Source organism: Capricornis sumatraensis, chromosome 14 (assembly GCF_032405125.1).
Source record: "Capricornis sumatraensis isolate serow.1 chromosome 14, serow.2, whole genome shotgun sequence".
NCBI classification, from domain to species: Eukaryota; Metazoa; Chordata; class Mammalia; order Artiodactyla; family Bovidae; genus Capricornis; species Capricornis sumatraensis.
Genome location: NC_091082.1, coordinates 71,423,704 through 71,444,422, shown reverse-complemented (window position 1 = coordinate 71,444,422; position 20,719 = coordinate 71,423,704). Strand labels below are relative to the sequence as shown.

The 20,719-nt window shown below is 41.9% G+C and overlaps 1 protein-coding gene across 1 annotated transcript in view; it reads right to left on the bottom strand.

Moving 5' to 3' along the window:
• Positions 1–4,906: 4,906 nt before the first annotated feature.
• LAMC1 (laminin subunit gamma 1) overlaps positions 4,907–20,719 on the bottom strand; it is a 119,058-nt gene continuing 103,245 nt past the window's right edge. The window contains exons 20-28 of the mRNA XM_068986299.1: positions 20,392–20,471; positions 18,429–18,566; positions 17,772–17,916; positions 15,542–15,691; positions 15,160–15,274; positions 13,997–14,196; positions 12,580–12,738; positions 9,826–9,925; positions 4,907–7,889 (exon numbers count right to left, since the gene is read on the bottom strand). Coding sequence (XP_068842400.1) covers positions 7,633–7,889; positions 9,826–9,925; positions 12,580–12,738; positions 13,997–14,196; positions 15,160–15,274; positions 15,542–15,691; positions 17,772–17,916; positions 18,429–18,566; positions 20,392–20,471 — 1,344 coding nt within the window. The 3' untranslated portion in view covers positions 4,907–7,632. The remainder of the gene's footprint in view (positions 7,890–9,825; positions 9,926–12,579; positions 12,739–13,996; positions 14,197–15,159; positions 15,275–15,541; positions 15,692–17,771; positions 17,917–18,428; positions 18,567–20,391; positions 20,472–20,719) is intronic.

Genomic DNA, 20,719 nt, shown 5'->3' with positions numbered 1-20,719 from the left:
AGTTTGGTGACTCATGATACATACATATATATCCCTGAGCCTCTGTGGAGTGGGGGAGAGAAAGGGAGGGAAAAACCAAGAGCAGAGAGGTGTGAGCTGTAAGGTGTGTAAAGCCCAGGTTGCTTGAGGACAACCAAGTTCCAAGTATTAATTCTGTCACTGACTGGTTCCTTAATATTGTGCAAGTTACTCGTATATTTAAGTCCTGCCTTGATCGCTCCAAAAAAGGGATCTGAGGAAGTTTTTAATACAATGCCTTTATATAATAGAGGCTCGTAAAAGGAAAATGGATCAAAATCATGAAAGAAAATGAGGCAACAGCTAACACAGTGGCTAGGGTGATGGGGCAGCAAACCATGGATTTTTTTCCAATGGTCAAATGGAGACCCTCATCACATGAGGGGCAAATGAAAGAAATCAATTATGAAAGTGCCGTTTAAAACATGGTATGTAATGTGAATTAGTTTGGTAGAACTAGTCTTGCCTGAGCCCTCAGATACCTAAAGAGGGCAGACAGCCTGTCTGAAATCTTCATAGCAAAAACTCATCCCTCTGGCCAGGCCTGTGGCTCTGTATCAGCCCAACTGAGACATCACAGAGCGCAGACTGTCTGAGCCAAGAGAGATCAGCAAGTTGTAACACAAACTTCTCTGACCATGCTAAACGTGTAATCACCCAAATCACAGCTGTTTCTCCAGAGACTTTACCTTGGACGCTGGCTCAGCAGCCCAGGAACGTGTAATACCCACATCAGGACGGCACACCTTCTCCAGACATTTCTGCTCCCGGCTGGACTTGGGCTTACTCTGCACTAATCTCAGCTTGGAAACCATGCTCATAAGAAAAGAAAGGTCCTTGAAGAAGTGAGTGGGATCAGTGAACACAAATTCAGAAAATCAGGCTCATTCACATCCTAGAAACCAGGGACTGAATATTGAGCATGAAATCACACTAGAAATTGTGAACACAAGTTGCCATGGCACAAAATTTGATGATGATTGCCTTTAGTTACCAAGATGACAAAGGATCTTGGTATTAGGGCAGACACCATGGCATGGGCCCTAAAAGTCTCACTCTGAGGCTCACATAGAATTTTCTGTTATTTGTTGCTGTTCGGCCACCCAGTCATATCCAGCTCTTTGTGATCCCATGGACTGCAGCAGGCCAGGCCTCCCTCTCTCTCACCATCTCCCCGAGTTTGCCCAAGTTCATGTCCATTGCATCAGTGATGCCATCCAGCCATTTTATCCTCTGACTCCCTCTTCTCCTTCTGTTACTAGTCATGGTGGGAAAGGATCATAGGGGTATGGAAGGGGGACCCTCAAAGGTATGACCAGGGGCCTTTCACAGAGAATCACTTAACACTGACGTGGACAAATTCACAGGAACAATGCTGTAACAGAGGGTTATATTCTGATTTGATCAAGGGCCTGAAGCTCAACTTTCTATAGAAATAAATACAAACTATACTGAACTCTTCATAAGCAGTCCCTCTGTGGCCTATGCTATAAGGCTTTCTAGGGTAAGAAGCAAACAATAAAACACCAACCGGTCAGTTGAAATTTACTGGGACAATTCCCAGGAGTTACAGGAAAAGAAAAGAATCGATATTATAACTTGGGCCAGGACTAGAGATATCTACAGAAGGGCCTGTGGGTAAAACTCAGACACACATACATGGCATTGGGAATGACCAGCGTGAGGCTGGGAGCACAGAGGCCCAGGCCTTGTGGACCAGATCACACCAGCTGGTTGCAGACTGTCTAGCCCGGAGTGGCCTGTGCTATGCCATCTGGTGAAAGATAGTGGTTTCTGTTATTTTTCTGCAAATCCATCCTTAGGTAGGAGTGTTGAGGGAATAGAATGCTACTGGATGGAGAAGGGGGCAGAGAGAGAGAGAGAGATGATGGAAGGAAAAAGAGAGTATCCATAAATCTCTCTCTCTGCTCACAGCAGGGAAAAAGTGACGAGTGGGAGAGCAGGACGAGAAAGGCTGATTTGATTGCACCTGAGTGACTACTGTCCACCTCCTATCCCTGAGGCTGTGAAGGTGAATAACCAAGACACTCTTAGAGGAGAGGGCGGGAGGGGAAGGTGGGTGAGATGCACCCGACTAATAAACGCACGCCCAAGGGTCATACCAGGAGCCAGTACTAGGTCAAGGGGGGTGGTGGACACAAGGGAAGCCTGGCCTGTTTCAACAGATGAGGTAACACCTTGACCTTAGTCTTTCCTGTACTGGGGAGGAGAAAGAAAGAACATTCTGGGCAGAGAAGAGTTAAAACAAAGACATGGAGGTCTTACAACACTCAAAATGTTGAGGTTACTTTTTTTTGAGCTTTGCTTTGGTCTTCGGATAAATATTTCCCCTTCTTAAATATATGGCTTTTATTTAGAATTTCATTTATCCACGTAGAGCCACGTACATTTATTCTAGGAGACACTGTACAAACAGAAGACACTCTGGTTGTTGACTCCTGACCAACCGGAGACTCTGAGAATTTCCTTATGGAAAATTCTTATTTTTCACTCCAACTATCAACATTTTCAACTAAAATGCCTTAGTGTTAACAGGCAAAAGGCCTGCCATTTTCAGCTGTCTCATTTCTGTTCCCATAAACGATTGGCCTGAAGAGATCTGATCTTTCCTTGGGTGGAAACTTGCTCGCCTTAGGTGGAAGGGACCAACTGACTTACGACTGTACTTCATGACTCTCTGGGGCACCAGGAGTCCTGTCTCCTCTGGACATTCACTCTATTTTGAGCTTAATGGAAGTAGAGCTGGTGAGTTCAGATTTATTAAGGGGCTAGAACGCTTATTGAAGACATAAAGCTTTCAGGATATTTTGAATCAGATAGCTCAGCTGGTAAAGAATCCATCTGCAATGTAGACCCCAGTTTGATTCCTGGGTTGGGAAGATCCCCTGGAGAAGGGATAGGCTACCCACTCCAACATTATTGGACTTTCCTTGTGGCTCAGCTGGTAAGGAATCCTCCTGCAATGCGGGAGACCTGGGTTCAGTCCCTGGGTTGGGAAGATCTCCTGGAGAAGGGAACAGCTACCCACTCCAAAATTCTGGCCTGGAGAATTCCACGGACTGCATAGTCCATGGGGTCACAGAGTTGGACATGACTGAGCAACTTTCACTTTCACTGAATCAGATTATGCTGATACCAACTTTGGAGAAACTGCTGACTCTGAAATAATGAAAGGAGTAAGAACACATTTTTAAAATCCCACTCAAGGCTTCCCTGGTGGCTCAGAGGTGAAGAATCCACCGGCCCATGCAGGAGACACAGGTTGGATCCCTGGTCTGGGAAGCGCGTGCTCCAACTACGGAACCTGTGCTCTAGAGCGTGGGAATGGCAACTACTGAGCCCACGTCCCGTAACTACTGAGGCCCGCACGCCACAGAGCCCACGCCCTGCAACAAGAGAAGCCGCCACGACGAGAGCCCGCCCGCACGCTGCCACTAGAGACGTCCCTGTGCATTGTAACCAGAGCAGAGCCCACGTGGCAGCGAAGGCCAACCGAAAAAAAAGAAAATCCCTCTTCACCCGGACATAACAACCATGGACGTCTGTCTGCATCTTAATCATATCTATACAAATGGGTCAAGAACAGGGTATGTAAGAAAGCTAGTAACTAGTGCCCTCTAAAGCTCTCTCTGAAGAAGTCTAATGAGAAGAGCGCAGGTTCTTCACAGGTATCAGTTATAATGATTCATATGACTGGGAAATCCGGCTGCAATGCAGGAGCCGCAGGAGACTTGGGTTTCATCCCGGGGTCAGGAAGATCCCCTGGAGAAGGGCATGGTGACCCACTTCAGGATTCTTGCCTGGAGAACCCCATGGACAGCGGAGCCTGATGGGCTACAGTGCATGGGTCTCAAAGAGTCAGTCACGACTTAAGTGACTAAATAGCAACAAATGACTGGGAAGGTGGCATGCCATCCGCAGAGCCTCAGGGTCATAAGGAGAGCCGAAGAGCAGAGCAAAGCTTCCCGCTGTCTCTGTGGCTCCATACTTCTTCACTGGTCTTCAGTTACCCCAGCTGCGTCAACCCTCGTGATGGCCTGCTGGTCAAGCACCTTACTCACTCTTCCCTTATATTTGAGAGTGATTCTCATTGTCTGAAGAGTGTACCTTTAGCTGAAGATGTGTGTATTTGAAAGGTGGAAAGACAACTCTTTACACACATCTGCTAATTCAGGAAGCCCAAATAATTTGAAAATAGTCCTCAATAGTCATTAATCAAGTACTGAGACACCACCAGGGGGTCGGGTAAACTCCAGCCCGCAGGCCCGGGCCCATTTCTGTAAATAGTTATACTGGACCACGGCTCCATTCACTGGTTTACAGATTGTCCCCGGCTGCCTTCCAGGTCCAACAGCAGAGCAGCTGTAATGGACACTGTGAGGTCGGCAAAGGGTAAAACATTTACTATTTGGAGCTTTACAGAAAGTTTGCCAGCCTCTGTACCACACCAAAGTATCCCAATCTGAGACAAATATATACATGTATTACACTATTGGGTATGTCTGTGTTCAGTCGTGTCTGACTCTTTGAGGCTCCACAGACAGTAGCCTGACAGGCTCCTCTTGTCCATGGAATTTTCCAGGGAAGAATTCTAGAGCAGGTTGCCATTTCCTCTTCCAGGGGATCTTTCTGACCCAGGGATCGAACTCGTTATCTCTTGCATCTCCTGCACTGGCAGGTGATATACTCACCCACACTGGACTGTTCTCAGGAAAATCATCCAAAAAATACATTATGAGAAGCTTCCCTTTTGTCATCCCTTTTAAAACATCTTACATCCCCAGTACCACACTCAAGCCACACCAAGTATAAAGGGTTACAAATATTCAGATTTTATTATAAATAAAATACTGTTCTTTTTAACATAAAAAATGCCAAGTGTTGCATTTTTTTTTTACCACCCTGGAGAGCAAGACTGTAGAGATTAAGGCAAACAGCTCAAGTGAAGGCACATGGAAAAGGGCCACAGTTGGAATTAAAAGGGAAACTTCCAGGGAACATCTGTGTATGTTCCCTGCGACACCCCCGCATTCTGCAGCAGCCACCCTGTCAGTTTCATTACATATAATACAGATAACTGGAACTATACAATACAATAATGGCTATATTGCAGGAGTGTAATGAAGGTATCCTCTTATAAAGAACTTTTATCTTAAAAATAAAATTCTGTTTAAAAATATACCACGTAGATGGAAAAGGAGAAAAGAAACCACCAATCTCCCCAATTTCACTGTGGCCTAAGACTTACTGGAGTGAACCTGACCCACAGGCTAGGTGGGAGAACCACCTTCGCAGTCTATCTTCAGTCCTTTTCCTGCAACCTTGACCAAAACGTCTACTGGGATGTGACCACGTAACAAGAGGAATTAGCTAGGAAACACTGATGTGAACACTTGGCAAGAAAGAGTCATGCCTCCTGTAATGGGAGAAGAGGCCTGAGAAGAGGAACAGTGTGATGCCAGGTCAAGACACCACTAAGTCAACTCTGGGATGCGAGGAGGAGACGGAAAGGAGAAGAACGAGGACAGACCACCTCTCCCACTCTACCTGTCCACAGCACGACCCCTGGTGCCTTACCAGTGCTCAGTAATCACGCACCTCCCGATCAAAATGATCCATCCAGGCCAAACGACTGCCAGAAAGGATATTTCCAGCTCATCCCTGGCTAGGCTCACACTGATGGTGAAGATGCCCTTCAGCACGCTTTCCCAGTTCCAGCACGCCCTGTCAACCTGGCGTTCCTGCTCTAGGACAGGCGTTAAGAACACTGTGCTGTGGTTGAGGACCACCAGGACTGCAATGGAAGAGGGTTCCAGGTACCTCTTTCTCGTGGCTGTGTGTGGAGGAAAGCAGGTGGATGTGAATGTCAGAGAACAGACACGCTGCAAACACAAGGCGAAGGGCAGACCTACGGGGAGCAAATCCAATCCAAAGAACGGCAGATGAAAGAGGAGGAGGTATACAGACGCACTGTGCCAGTGAAGAGGAGAAACGAAGTGAAGAAGTGAACGGACAGTGTCATTCCAGAAACAGGACAAGGGTATTTACATAAACTCCTTACTCTATAATCATGATAAACAACAACAAAAAAAACACATTCACACAAAAATATAAATTTGAAATAATTAATAGCACCAGTGTGTCAGATAATAGTTTCTTTCCCCCGCTACGCAAAGTACAAAGTTGCATAGTGTTAAAGGCTATATATGAATCCTGAAGGCGGGCTGGCAGGAGGAGGAAGGGGTTTGTGGCAGAGAATCATCACGCTGTGATCTTGGAAGAAAATCACAGAGCTGAGGATCAGAAGTTGAGAAGCCCACTAGGAAACTCCACGCAAGGGCCTTCCGTCTACACTTGGAGGGGAAGGTCTAGAGATGGTTTAGATCACAAAGTGCAGGAACTAGATGCTGTTGGCAGCTGCGTGAAATACTGAGTGCAAGTATTTGCCACCAGGATTTGGCAAACAACGTGTTTTGAGGGATTCTACGTGATGGGAACGTCAGAAGAAAATGGAAACTAAAAAAAGGGTCTAATATTTCATCTCTCCTCAATGGAAGAAAAATGGATACGTGGGATCCTGACAAGGCAAGTCACATCTAAGTTCTATTCCTTTGCTAGAAAAGACTAGGACGAGGAGGCTTTTGCTTTGTCAAGATTTTAAGGACCAACCACCCTTCTCTGCCAGGTTAACAACGTTAGTTCCAAGACTAATATACTAAAAAAAAAAAAAGCTCTAAGAATTAGTTTGATTTTGGAAAAAAAAAAAAAAACTTTAGTGGTTATCATATCCCTATTTCTTCTGTATAAATTCCACTTATAGGAATAGAAGGCGTCTGTTGGTGAGTGCAAGCTGCCCGTTCAGATTTAAAGTATCAGCTGCCCAAAGATCTGAAAAAAGTTTATCTTCCTAGTCAATTATTAACATCTGAGAAAATGTTCGGCCTACTTCTGCAGTCTCATATTCTCCTGGAGACTGTCACAAATCATTGCATCCTTACCCGTGGATGGCTCAGCGTCCTAAACTCAAATAGCTAAAACAACTGATGATGGCTCTCGACATTCTGAATGACCAATACCTTTGGCACAAGAGGTGTATCTCCTTTTTGCTTAAAAGGAGGAGGGGCAGGAGATGTAGATGCATTTTCTTTGCCTATAGACTGGATATACTGGCCATCACAATGCTACTGTTAGTAGCCAAACTTTTCCTTCATAGAAACAAGAGTACTGAGACTGAGGAGGTTCTGATGGCATCAGTGAGAAAGGGAGGGCTACTTGCTCAGCCCTGGCATACAATGGTTCCCACGAAGTGTTTAAGCCGCTGTACAGCAACGCAGGATGCCACGTCCTTATGAGACTCGGAAGGGACAGGTGGGTCTGAGGGAGCGCCGTTAAGTGGAAGAGACACTTTATTAGATAGAACCCTTTGTTCCTGATTCACGATGTTTAATTTGCTTCTCTTTAAAACTTTGTGACTTTTCCTGGTTCAATAGGACAGTGGTGGAGAGCAGCAGAGAGTGGGGGGCAGGGGTCTGAAAAATGTCATCTTTGTGTGCAGGCACTCTGTGGCCTCTCAGTGGCTCCCTAAGGAAGACGCTAGGGCTTCTCAATGGACGGGGTGTTGAAGCAGCCGGAGGGTAAGGTCTTCTTGATGTCTTCCAGGTTGCGAATGTCCTTCAGGATCTCCTCGATGTCTCGGTTATAGTCCATGATGGCAGCCTCCTGCTTCCTGGCCTCGTTCTCCAGGTTGGACACCTTCCTGTCCAGATCACTGACTTTCATTTCCTCTTTGGCTTTGTTCAGGGTGCCTTCAATCTCATTTAGCTTGTTCAGGTCCACTGTGTCCAGCTGGCCTACAGAGTCAGAAGAGGACAGACGCATTCAGTAAGAATTATGACATCACTCCACAAGTACCGGCCCCCGCCCCCCAAACCCACCAGCCTTTTTGTAAAGGAAGACCAGCAGCTGCCATTACACAGAAGTGGCCTCAGAACTAGACGCCTAACTAATGAGAGAGAACTCTACTTAATGCACTGCGGTGACCTCAATGGGAAGGAAGTCCAGAAGGGTGGGAGTGTGTGTATATGTATGGCTGATTCATTTTGCTGAAGAACAGACACTAACACAACCTTGGAAAACAACTGTACTCCAGTAAAAGTTAATTTAAAAAGGGAGGGGGCACTAACAGTGCAAACCAAGCGCAAACACTGACCTAACCCAGCAGGGATGGTCAGAACATATAAGGAATATTGGGGCTGGATTTTTTCTTTTTTTTCCCTCAGAATATGGTTTCTGTGAAATGTTTTCTGAATATATAGTTACTATGTCCTAGCCCTTGTGCCTTACTTGTGGTTTGAAGGTCATCTAGTAACGTTTAATCCCTTTTTCTTTTTCATGTTTCTATATGTAATCTTTTTGTCTTTTTAGTACCCTTTAATAAACATAAAAATCTTTAAGCTAGAACCCTAAGCCCTCAGCTCTTGGATATCAGGGAGACGGCTGCTTTGGGGGAGTGTTACCCTGCTCCCAGAGTTAGAGTCTATTAGAGAAGCCCTCCTGTGGAGAATGGCCAGGGTTGAAAGGCTGAAATAATTTTAGCAAAACTTTGCTTTAAAATTAGCATGAAAAAGAGGTCCCTTTGAAACGAACTATTTCTATATAAACAAAAGCAGACAACCAGCTGCGGTACTTGATATATACTGTACTTGATTAAATTCTCACAAGAACATTTGACATCAATGATTCTCAGATGTTAAGTAATTTGCCCAAATTTGCACGGCTTATAGGCAACAAAGAAACGATTCCAACCCAAGTCTGACTAACTTTAAAAGCCAAACTTTTCTGCCACAAAAGCTACCTCTTCTAGCTAACTTTCACTTTAAAATCCATCTGTTGGCACATAATTTACTAGTCTTCAAAATTAAGACAGATAAAAATATCACACACACCCCACAAAACAAAACATTGACCAAAACCAAACTTTAAAGACACATTAAAACAGGATGCCTTTCTACACAGCTGTACTAGTTAAGAGTATCGTGTGCGTGCTAAGTCACGTCAGTCATGTCTGACTCTGCAACCCTGTGGACTGTAGCCTGCCAGGCTCCTCTGCCAAGCAAGAATACTGGAGTGGGTTGCCATCCCTCCCATCCCGAGGATCTTCCCAACCCAGGGATCGAACCTGAGTCTGCTACCTGGCAGGTGGATTCTTTACTACTAGTGCCACCTGGGAAGCTCACTGGTTAGAGAAATTACAGCTTTATAATGCAGACTGGTGATGAAAGTACATCTATGCTATAATGAGGCCTGCTCCCCATCAAACTGGATTAAAGGAAAATTTGAGTATGCTTGTATTTCCTTCAAAACAAAAGCCTTTTCCTCTCATTTTGCATAAAAACCATCAGTTCATCAGATTATTCTTTGCAGTGTTCTTTCATTCTATCACTGAAATCCTTCACTTCAAACTCTTTGAAGACATTCTGCCAGCGGGATGAGCTACGGATGATCATTGCTCAACTATATTATAAATCTTGACCATAAAAGAGCCATGCTACCTGGCAGCAAACCTTTAAAATTTTATTAAGTCCTTGGATCATGGCAGATTCCAATACTGAGGTCAGATTCCATGGAAGGACCCAGTAAGTACATGCTGAATTAATACAACTTGAAAGTCACGATTCAGTTTATACAGTCTTTGCACTGTAATATCTACTTTTGAGTCAACTATCTCAGATCCCAAGAACAGTACAAAGAATTCAAAGATTGCCTACAATGACTACAGTTACTTACCAAGCTGCTCCAGGAGGTCATTAATAAGGTTGAGGAGGTTGGTAACAGAGTTTTTGGCTTTTCTGGCATTGATCTCGGCTTCCTGAGCAGCCTGTGAAGCCTGTACACCAAAAAAGGATAAATAATAAATGATACATTTTCGTCTTCTTGAAATATCTTTCCCCAATGAGTCAACAAATCTAATTTTCAGATGGTTTCCCTTCTTCTAACTCATGAAACTATAATCTCTCACTGTAGGGATTTTTTGGGTCATATCTTCATGTTGAGGATGTTGCTATTTTTAATTCACATGATCGTCATAAAGAGGCAGTCGTATACCTATACTGTATTTGTATTTCAAAGATCAGTATTATAATTTCTTTTTCTCACTTTCTTACTCAAGAATACATGATGGTGTATTCAAACTAAAACCCATCAAGCAGAAATAAGTTCCTTAAAAAAATTTTTTGTGGTTCTCTGCTTCTCCTTTTTAAAAAGTCTAACTAAATTTATTTTTCAGCCACACCATGTAGCATGTGGGATAGATCCCCAACCAGGGACTGAATCCACGGCCCCTGCAGCAGAAGCATGGAGTCTTGACCACTGGACCGCCCAGAAAGTCCCTACAAGTTACTTTTTAAGGATGAATAAAAAAAAAAAATTAATACATTTTAGAACTAGAACATGTCCTCCAAGACTTGATTATCAGAAATAGCCTATTCTCAGAAAATTTTCATAATTATGTGATATTCTTTTAAAACTCCCTCTCCCCCTGTAATCACACACGTACATACACAAACAAACTGAGACAATACAATTTACATTTTAAAAAATCAACCAAAGGTAAATCTATTTGGGAAAATTCCATGAAACCTGAACAAATATGCTTCTGCATGAGTCACAGGAAATGGCAATGGAAGAGGAAGTGTCTAAGGATCAGAAAACAGATGCTCTCACAAATAAATCTGGTCGGGATATACACCAGTAGCTTTGAGCTTCCCACCACAGAACTGTTTTTCCTACTTTTTTCTGGGTCAACAGAAATACAAAACTTTTGGATAGAGAAACAACGTGAAAATTTTAAAAGAAAAAGAAAGCAAGAGGAAAAAACCTTCAGGAATAAAGGATTAATCTCTGTTCAAATCACAGCCACTACCACTGTGTCTTCCCAGGCAGTCTGCGAATATCCTAGCAGAGCTGCTGGCCCTCAGACTGCAAGTCACCGGTGGCATTTATCCCGCTGTCTGCAGCCCCCTCTTCTAGGAACAACTGTGAGCTTTCACTCTTTTCCTTAAAAAATAGGTTACAGATTCCAATAATACTGATGCAATTCTGGCCTTTCAGGTATTTAACTATAAATGGGATAATACATATGAGGGTGCCCTGTGCTCCTTATAAATTATTTACCAAAAGGAATAAAAGATCTTTTTTCTTCCCTTTGAATGGAATCCATACCCTCTTTGAGGGTATGAAGATATAGAGAATATGTATCTTTTCCCTTCTTTCAACAGGCTCTAAATCTCCTGATTCTATGACTGCATTAAAAAAAAAAAATCCAGAGACCCTCAGCACCTATGAAAAACAAACATTTTTACCATGTGGGAATTTTCACTTGAGACATATCTTGCTATAGAAAATTCAGATAATCTGAAACAAAAATTTTAAAAATGCATAATAAAATAAGGTATTTACAAAGGGATACTTCTGTTATCACTTCCCTAAGGACTTCTTCATTAGACTAACAAGCTTAGTAACTCTTCTTTCTATCCCAAGGTGAAAATGATCTACCATGATCATTTATACAGTCACTCAGTTGTGTCTGACTCTTTGTGACCTCATGGATATAAAGTCCATGGAATTCTCCAGGCCAAAATACTGGAGTGGGTAGCCTTTCCCTTCTCCAGGGGATCTTCCCAACCCAGGGATCAAACTCAGGTCTCCCGCACTGCCGGCAGATTCTTTACCAGCTGAGCCAGCAGGGAAGCCCAAGAATACTGGAGTGGGTAGCCTATCCTGTCTCCAGCAGATCTTCCCAACCCAGGAATTGAACTGGGGTCTCTGCACTGCAGGAAGATTCTTCACCAGCTGAGCTATGAGGGAAGCCCACACAAAGGAGTTCGTGTCTCGTCATTACTGTGATTATAATCAGATTGAACTGGAAGGAAATTATTTACATTGTGACTCCACTAGTATTTTAAAAGCAAAATATTGCATAAAACAGAAAAATGGACCCCAGTCCTTTGGGGGACCACGCATTCACAAGTTAATTTTGTTACAAACAGAGCTATGTATACACATCATCACAATAAGTGAAAAATTGAATTGGATGTAAGTTTGGTATGTTTTGTCATCTTCAAATCTGTCCTTTTACACAAGAAACTGGTCTTTGCTAAAGGTAAGTTGCTGGGAGACTAAGAGGAGGAAGGAAATTAACTTTTCATTGCATTCCTTTTTTTTCCCTTTCTGACTATATCCCATTTATGAGTTACTCATTCAAAAATATAAATACATACTTTCAAATGTCCTAAAACCTCAAATGTGTAAAACAATGTTTTGCTTTTAATTGAGAGTAGCTTTGGAAAGGAACTCTTGTGCAACAATCTGGCAGAAGATCCAAATTCTTTCTCTTCTATGTAAGTTACTAACCCAATTTTTGATCAGGAAACAATTGAAAACAGAAGTCAATAGGAAAGAGACTCCTCAACAAGTCAGGTGTTTTCATCACAAAACCTATGCTACTTTTTACTCATTAGCAAAAATGCCAAAATCACTTACCATCCCTGCCATCATCATATCCTGGTCAGCATCCTCTTGTTTTTTCTTCAGCTCTTTTTCTGCTTCCTGTAGTTGTTTCAACATATTATTCACCTCGTTATCCAGATCTGTAACTTCTGCAAAAGTCCTTTCAGCTTCTGCCTTGGTGCTGGTAGCGTTCTAGACACAAAATAAACAATTGCTGATGAAAAAATGTTTTCCTTTCTCTAAAGTACTCTGCCACTCAAAACTAGGATCCAGAAACAACAGGGCAATAATTTGCCCTATAATTTGTACTGTAAGTTGAATTATGTTATCATTTATTTGGGCTACAAATAACAGTAATGAAAAAAATAACATTACCAGCTAACATAATAACATTTTACAAAGCACTGTTATTTGTAGCCTCTTATTTAATCCAGTTAATAAAAATTCCTGTTCTATTGTTGCCATTTTTAGTTGGGGTCACATCGCGGCAACATTTAACTGGTGTATACTTTCCACTGCATCACACTGATTAGACTCTTTCACATGGATAATTTTCTGTTCAAAGCTAGTCTTATTCTAGTTGGCAGTTCATTATAATGTACAAAAAGTCCATAATCCTGAAATATGATATATCTGCTCTAAATAAACTAAAAAATGCGTGTGATTTTCAAACACATGTAAGTTTACAATCCGCTCCAATCTTTCCTTTAAATGAAACAGACTGATCTTTAAGTAGGAGAAAGCCACCCTAAAGAAGTTATTCTTTAAGATGAGTAGAAAGAATCCTGGCATGGGCAGCTATAAAAATTCTAAAAAGGTGGGGCTTAGATACGGAAATATGTTTGAAAGGAGGGCGTGAAACACTGTATAGACTTGACCCTCTTAAAAAGACAGAAAAAACAAACAAACGAAAAAACCAAACTATCCATGGCAGGGAACTGTGTTTATTTAGAAAGAGTCTGATTTTTTTTGTGGGAGGAGACTCTGGGTCCCTGAAACCATCTCCCGCCTCACAACTCAGACCCTGCCACCAAGACATAGAGATTTTAGAGTAAAGGACCCTTTCTTTCTTTTGTTGTATCACACAGCATGTGGGATCTAGTTTCCTGACCAGGGATTGAACCTGCACCCCCTGTATTGGAAGTATGGAGTCTTAATCACTGGACCATCAAGGAAGTCCCAAAGGACCCTTTCAATAACTCTCCCCTCTTAATCAACGTGGTTACCTGCTCTAATGCTTGGTTAAAAAAAGAAAAAAGGGAATGACAAAGATGGAGTAATTTAACTTTAATGGAGTCAAGGAAAAAATGTGCAAGACCTTTCAGTGTGGCAGGGTGCGGGGCAGCGATGGGGGGCGGGGGGGCGGGCAGGGTCTGGAACCTGGAAAACAACTAGAGAATAGAGAACAAGTGAGCAAAGGCCTGGTTTCGGACAGGAGGGGCGTGCACACCTTCTGGACAGCGCTGGCGATCCTCTCTGCCTCGTGGGCCTTGTTCCTGGCCTCGGTGGCATCTGCGGCAGCATTGCCCAGTGCCTGCTGAGCTTCCCTGGTCTTTTCATTGGCTTCAATTATGGTCTGGTTGATGGCAGGGATTCTCCTTAGGGCCTCCTCTGCAGCCGTCTTGTTATCATTCACTCGCCTATCAAAATCTAAAACAGGTTCAAGGAATGCATTTGAACTAAACTCTCAACAAGCCAAAAGGGAAACTTTCAGGGAGCTGTCACGAGATTTTGTTTTATGAACAATGGAAGTCAGGGGGAAAGAATGAGAAACAACAGGGACCGAAATCTTAGGAGGACAAAGCTCACGGCTCTACGTGGAAGATTCATGGAAATGAACACCTGCTTCTGCAAGGCAAACTTACTTGAAACATTTTCATGCAGAACCGAGGATGCTATCACCTCCACCTCAACCAATACTGAAAGATGTAGCTTATTCTGTGTTTGCTGTGTGTAAGGAACTGAGTTGAGAGAGCTTTATGAATTTTTCTAACTGCATCACTGGTATATGTTAGAAAACTGAGGATTAAAAAGGTAGGTCATTTTTTCAAGGACTCACAGTAAGAGTAAAAGGTGGATCAGGGATTCTAACTCAAACCCACTGATACGGAGCCCATACATTCAACTATTATCCTGTAAAGCTTCTGTATTTATAGAACTTATATTTATCAGAGGCAAGTTCAAGGCTATACAATTAATTGAGTGTAGTTCTTTTTTATCTTGGGTAAAGAAAGAAAACAAAGACTGAGATGCAACTGGCAGAGAAAATTAAAGATACTCTCAACTCACCAATACTAAGCAGATAAATAGGCGTATCTTGGTTATAAGAAATATACTTTTTTTTTGGTTTTCATACCATGGGTAAAATGACATGAGATCTGGGATTTTTCTTTGAAATATTTGACATAAAAAAGGTAGGGAAGGTGTTGAAGGATAAAGTAAGTGCAGTAAAAATCTTAACTGTTGAATCTGAATGACAGGTATACAGGATTTATTATACTATTACCTCTCATACCGTATGTGGTCAGAGAATCTCATAGTAAAAATCTCTAACAAAAGAAAGAAAACCAGCCTAACAGAGGACATTCACCCTGTTACCTCACCCTCTCATACCTTTCAGGTTGTTGAGAATGTCATTGGCTTCTTGTAAGGTGTTTCGTCCCTTCTCGGCAGCTTCTTCCGCAAGAGCTTTGGCAGCATCAGCTCGGGCAAGGAGCTGGTCAGCAGTCTGCAAAAACATGGCAGATCAGAGGACAAAGCCTCCCAGGTAAAGCCCTTCTCTCTCCTAACAGACCAGGCACCTCCAGGCCACCCCACTCTAACCAGCCAGCATACAACAGGTTAGGCCTGGGCATCGGCATCGCACCCTCCTCTGATTTCTTCTTTGTGTGTTTCGTTGCTTCTGCGATTTGTGGTGACAGCTCAGATACAGCTTACAGTCAGACAATTTCAATTTCTGCCTCACGAAATGAAGCAATCTGTAAAGCAAACCAACCTGCTGTTCAGTCTTTCCTTTCTCCAGAAGGTTCTTTACTTCAAATTCTTTGCCTCTCATGTCCTCTCTGAGGTCCTCGTAATCTTTCAACTTCTGGTCAATCAGACGGTCCAGATCTTCAGCTTCCTTCTTGATTTTATTTGCCTCATTCTATGAAAAGCAAGCAAGATCACATATGTTAGAAGAAACAACCTAAACTGCCCAAAAGATAGCCTCAGTTCAGTTCAGTTCAGTTGCTCAGTCGTGTCCAACTCTTTGCAACCCCATGAATCACAGCACGCCAGGCCTCCCTGTCCATCACCAACTCCCGGAGTTCACTCAGACTCACGTCCATCGAGTCAGTGATGCCATCCAGCCATCTCATCCTCTGTCGTCCCCTTCTCCTCCTGCCCTCAATCTCTCCCAGCATCAGAGTCTTCACATGAGGTGTCCAAAGTACTGGAGTTTCAGCTTCAGCATCAGTCCTTCCAAAGAAATCCCAGGGCTGATCTCCTTCAGAATGGACTGGTTGGATCTCCTTGCAGTCCAAGGGACTCTCAAGAGTCTTCTCCAACACTACAGTTCAAAAGCATCAATTCTTCGGTACTCAGCTTTCTTCACAGTCCAACTCTCACATCCATACATGACCACTGGAAAAACCATAGCCTTGACTAGACGGACCTTAGTTGGCAAAGTAATGTCTCTGCTTTTGAATATACTATCTAGGTTGGTCATAACTTTTCTTCCAAAGATAGCCTCAGTAACTCTGTAATACTTAGTAGACAGTTTTGAAAAGAATAGCACAGGGCAAGATTTTATGGACCTTTTTAAAGAAAAAAAAAAAAGAGGAGGTATACCCTACCTATATGCAGTAAAATGCACAGTACTTAGTTTAATGAGTTTCAACAAACATATTCACCTGTGTAACCAAACCCCAATCAAGATACACAGTATTTCCACCCAGGAAATGCCCTTGTATCTCTTTCCAGTCCATTTCCCCACCCACCTCTCCAACAATGTGGCTGTCACTGGTCTTTTTTTTAAATCATCATAGATTAGTTTTGCCTATTGTCAAATTCCATATATATGAAGTCATAAGTATGTACAAACCTAGACAGCATATTAAAAAGCAGAGACATTACTTTGCCAACAAAGGTCCAGATAGTCAAAGCTATGGTTTCTTCAGTAGTCATGCAGGGATGTGAAAACTGGACCATAAAGGCGGCTGAGAGCCAAAGAATTGATGTTTTTGAACTGTGGTGTTGGAGAAGACTCTTGAGAGTCGCCTGGACTGCAAGGAGATCAAACCAGTTAATTCTAAAGAAAATCAATCCTGAATATTCATTGGAAGGACTGATGATGAAGCTGAAGCTCCAATACTTTGGTCACCTGATGCGAAGAGCTGACTCATTGGAAAAGACCCTAATGCTGGGAAAGACTGAAGGCAGGAGGAGAATGGGATGACAGAGGATGAGATGGTTGGACGGTATCACCAAATCAATGGACATAAGTTTGAGCAAGCTCCGGGAGATGGTGATGGACAGAGAAGCCTGGCGTGCTGCAGTCCATGGGGTTACAAAGAGTCGGACACAACTGAGCAACTGAACAACAATGACAACGGTATGTACATGTCTGAAGAGATTTAAAATATTACGATAACAAAGTCAAGACCTCAGACATAAGAATGGAAACAACATATTTCAAGTTTAATGTAAAAAATACCCCATTTATATAGAACCTGGTATGAGGATTCAGGATTAGAGTACAGATGAAATAAAATATCATCAATCCTCAAATATTTTACTTGCCCCAAAGCATCCTGACATAGTTCTTTCATTTAAACCACCCTGTTATTTCTCTCTTGTTCAAAAGCAGATAGTGCCTGGGAGCAACGATCTAGGTGTCAGATATAATTTGGATTTAACAGGCTGCCTTGCTCGCTCATTCACTGAAAGGGGTGAGCCTGTTCCTTATATGGGGTGAGGGTAGGGGTGTATTAACGTATCTAATCTAGAATTCTGACTTTACCAGTAAGTCAGTGAGAGGTCAGAAGAGGTACTGGGTTGGCCAATATCATAAGATCTTATGGAAAAACTCAAATGAACCTTTTGGCCAACTCAATAGGGACTGATGTCAGTTGAGGGACAGTCAGAAGAGTGCTCCCCCAGACTGAGGGGGGCATGTGGGTGTGTGTTTGGTGGGGAGAGAGTGGGGGTGGCAAGTCTGTGCAGGCAGGCTGTCAGCCCAATACCTCCAGTGCTTCCGAGTCCACAGGAGTGAGCTGGGCTACACTGGCGTAGATCTCCACCGCTTTATCACCAGCCTTCTTGGCCTCCTCGTGTACTCGGGCAGCTTGCTTCTCCAGATCCTGGGAGATGTTCTTCGCTTGTTCGTACCTAAGGAACAAAAGAGGTGACCTAATGAAAACCTACGTTCCTTTTAGCATCTTAATGCTCATCAGATTCATTCTAGTTTAAATCACTGACAGTATTTTCAAAACCTCAAAGAAATGCTATATTAAAATGCTATTATTTAATACCAATATAGCTTAAATTTCTATTTCACCTCATCACTTTACAGCATATAATGTACCATACACTTTCTTATTTCAGACACCTTTTAAATATATGTAGCTTATTTTCTCTGCTTATTCTGTGATTATTTTTTCTCTTCTCATTTATGCAGAATTTTAAGTAACATGGTTAGTCTTTACCATTCTCTGCTGATACAGCAATTGGATCAAATAAAATCTCTGTGGTTCTATATCCCTTGCTCTAATTACTGCATCATTTCCAAAGCACGATTAATAAAAGATACCATACTGCATGAATGTCTGGCCTGAACTCACCAGCATTTAATTCATCATTGCACTGGTGCCACTTACAAGAACAATTTAAATTGTACTCACTTTCTGTTAAGCTCTTCAATCTCAAATGCTGTTTGATTTTCTCCTGCTAGTGTCCTCAAAAGCAGATTGTATGCCTCAGCTGAGGTATCATTGGCTGTCTTCGCTACTCGTACAATGTCATCAGCTTCTTGTTTATGGCTATATAACATAACAGGAAAAACAAGTCATGAAACAGAACCTTTTAACAGGGAAAGAAGCAGAATTCCGGTAAACCTTACCTTATTATATACATATACTACCGCAGGCAGAGTTCCACAAATATTGAAAAGTCTTATAAATTTTTAATTTTGTTATCATTTCAGTGGGGCTGAGTTTATAAATAAACATTCTATAATCTGAGAAAATGACACTTCTCAGGAAGATTAATGATATAAAATATATAGGGACAAATGCTTTCACTTCCTAAAAATTACTTTTAAATTTAATTATTTAAGAATATTTATATGTGAGACTATGTGTGCTGGCAAGAACTCACTTCTCTAGTCATAAACACAAATCTCAGACCTTATCTTTAATGGCTACTCTGGTTCTGTTACTACCTAATCTTAAAACCCCTGTGACTATTCGGATTTCTCACATGCAACCTAGGAAGAGCAATTCAATGCCAAAAGGCAGAGAACACATCAACTGGGACTGCTGAACAACTGCTAAGGGTTTTTTTTTTTTCAGCTCTAAAATGTCATATTACATTGTCACACTGCAATACATGGCCATTCTTCCTGATCTGATAAACTTTCCTTCAAATTTCAGGCAAGAAGTACACCACAATTAATTTATCTCCAAGACCTAATTTTTCTTGGGAGCTTTCTATAATGTTTTCAGCTGTCTTCATTTAATCAGAAAATCCAGCTCTGAAACCATGAATGCTCTATGAACTAAATTACAGCAGTTCACACACTCACATTTACAAAGAATAGAAAGAGAACACATATGGTAAAGCAAAAAGCCAATGCAACTGCTCAGACACTGAGGCTAAAATTCTATCGGTTTTATTTAAGCACCCTAGACCCATGAGGTCTACTGTTTTACAATGCATTTATAAACATTTATTGAGTACTTATTATATGTCAGATACTGGTTCAAGCACTGGGACTTCAGCAATGAATAAAGCACACAAAAACGCCTGCCCTCACAAGGACTACTTTTTAGCAATTTTATTTTTTAAAAAATGCTTTAACTTGATGCTTTCTACGATTTAAAGTCTTCTTAAGAAATTGCCTTACTTTTAATCAGGAATGAAATGATCTGTTTGGCTAATTTTCATGTGTACGATGGGTGATTAAATATTTTCTATTGAAACTTGAAAATAAAACATTTTTGTTAAAAATTTCAAAATTAAAAATAACAACAAAGACAAGGGATTTCAATGGTGGTCCAGTGGTTAAGAATCTGCCTGCCAATGCAGGGAGACATGGGTTCAATTCCTAGTCTGGGAGGATCCCACATGCTGCAGAACTAAGTTCAGAAGCCACAACTACTGAGTCTGTGCGCCCTAGAGCCTGTGCTCTGCAACAAGAGAGCCACCGCAATGAGAAATCCCACACTGCAACAAAGAGCAGCCCCACTCACTGCAACTAGAGAAAGAATACATGCAGCAACAAAGTGTAACTGGAAGTAAATAAACAACAGAATTTTAAATTAATACCCTTAAAAAAGCAGCTAAGTTCTGAGCTTATCTACTAAGGTTTCAAAATTTAAAATCTAAATTTTCCTTAGACATGTAGATACAATTTCCCTCCAAACCATCACATTCTAATATTCCAAATAAATATTGTAATATCAAAGGAAAGGGAAGAAAAGAGTACACGTAGTTCTTTTCAGAGTACAGTACGTAACATTTCAGAAAAGAGAGCAAACTTTGCAGAAGTAATTATGGGGGAAGTGTCTGTGGGTGTAGGATGGAACATGTACACGCCATAACACAAGCCATAACTTAATCGTTAACAAGGGATCTGCAGGTTACCGTTCAGCAAGCTTCCGTGCCTCTTCTGCCAAAAGGGTCATGTTGTTGGGGTCCCCTGTAGACTCTGGCTGAGCGACTGACTGAAGAGGAAGTAAACAAGGCGCTGATCTCAAAGGAGGGGATTATTCATATTAATCAACAAGCGTCAAAACTAACTTTTTATCAGTATTATTTAGAGAATGAATGCCTCTTCGTTTAAGAGATCTTCAGTTAATATCAGCATCCTTGACTACAGATTATTATTTCTATTTTCAGCAGAGAATAAAGAAAGCTTAAATTGCCTAGAAGGACCAAAACAAGAGACACGACCCAGATGTCCTTCGGTTTT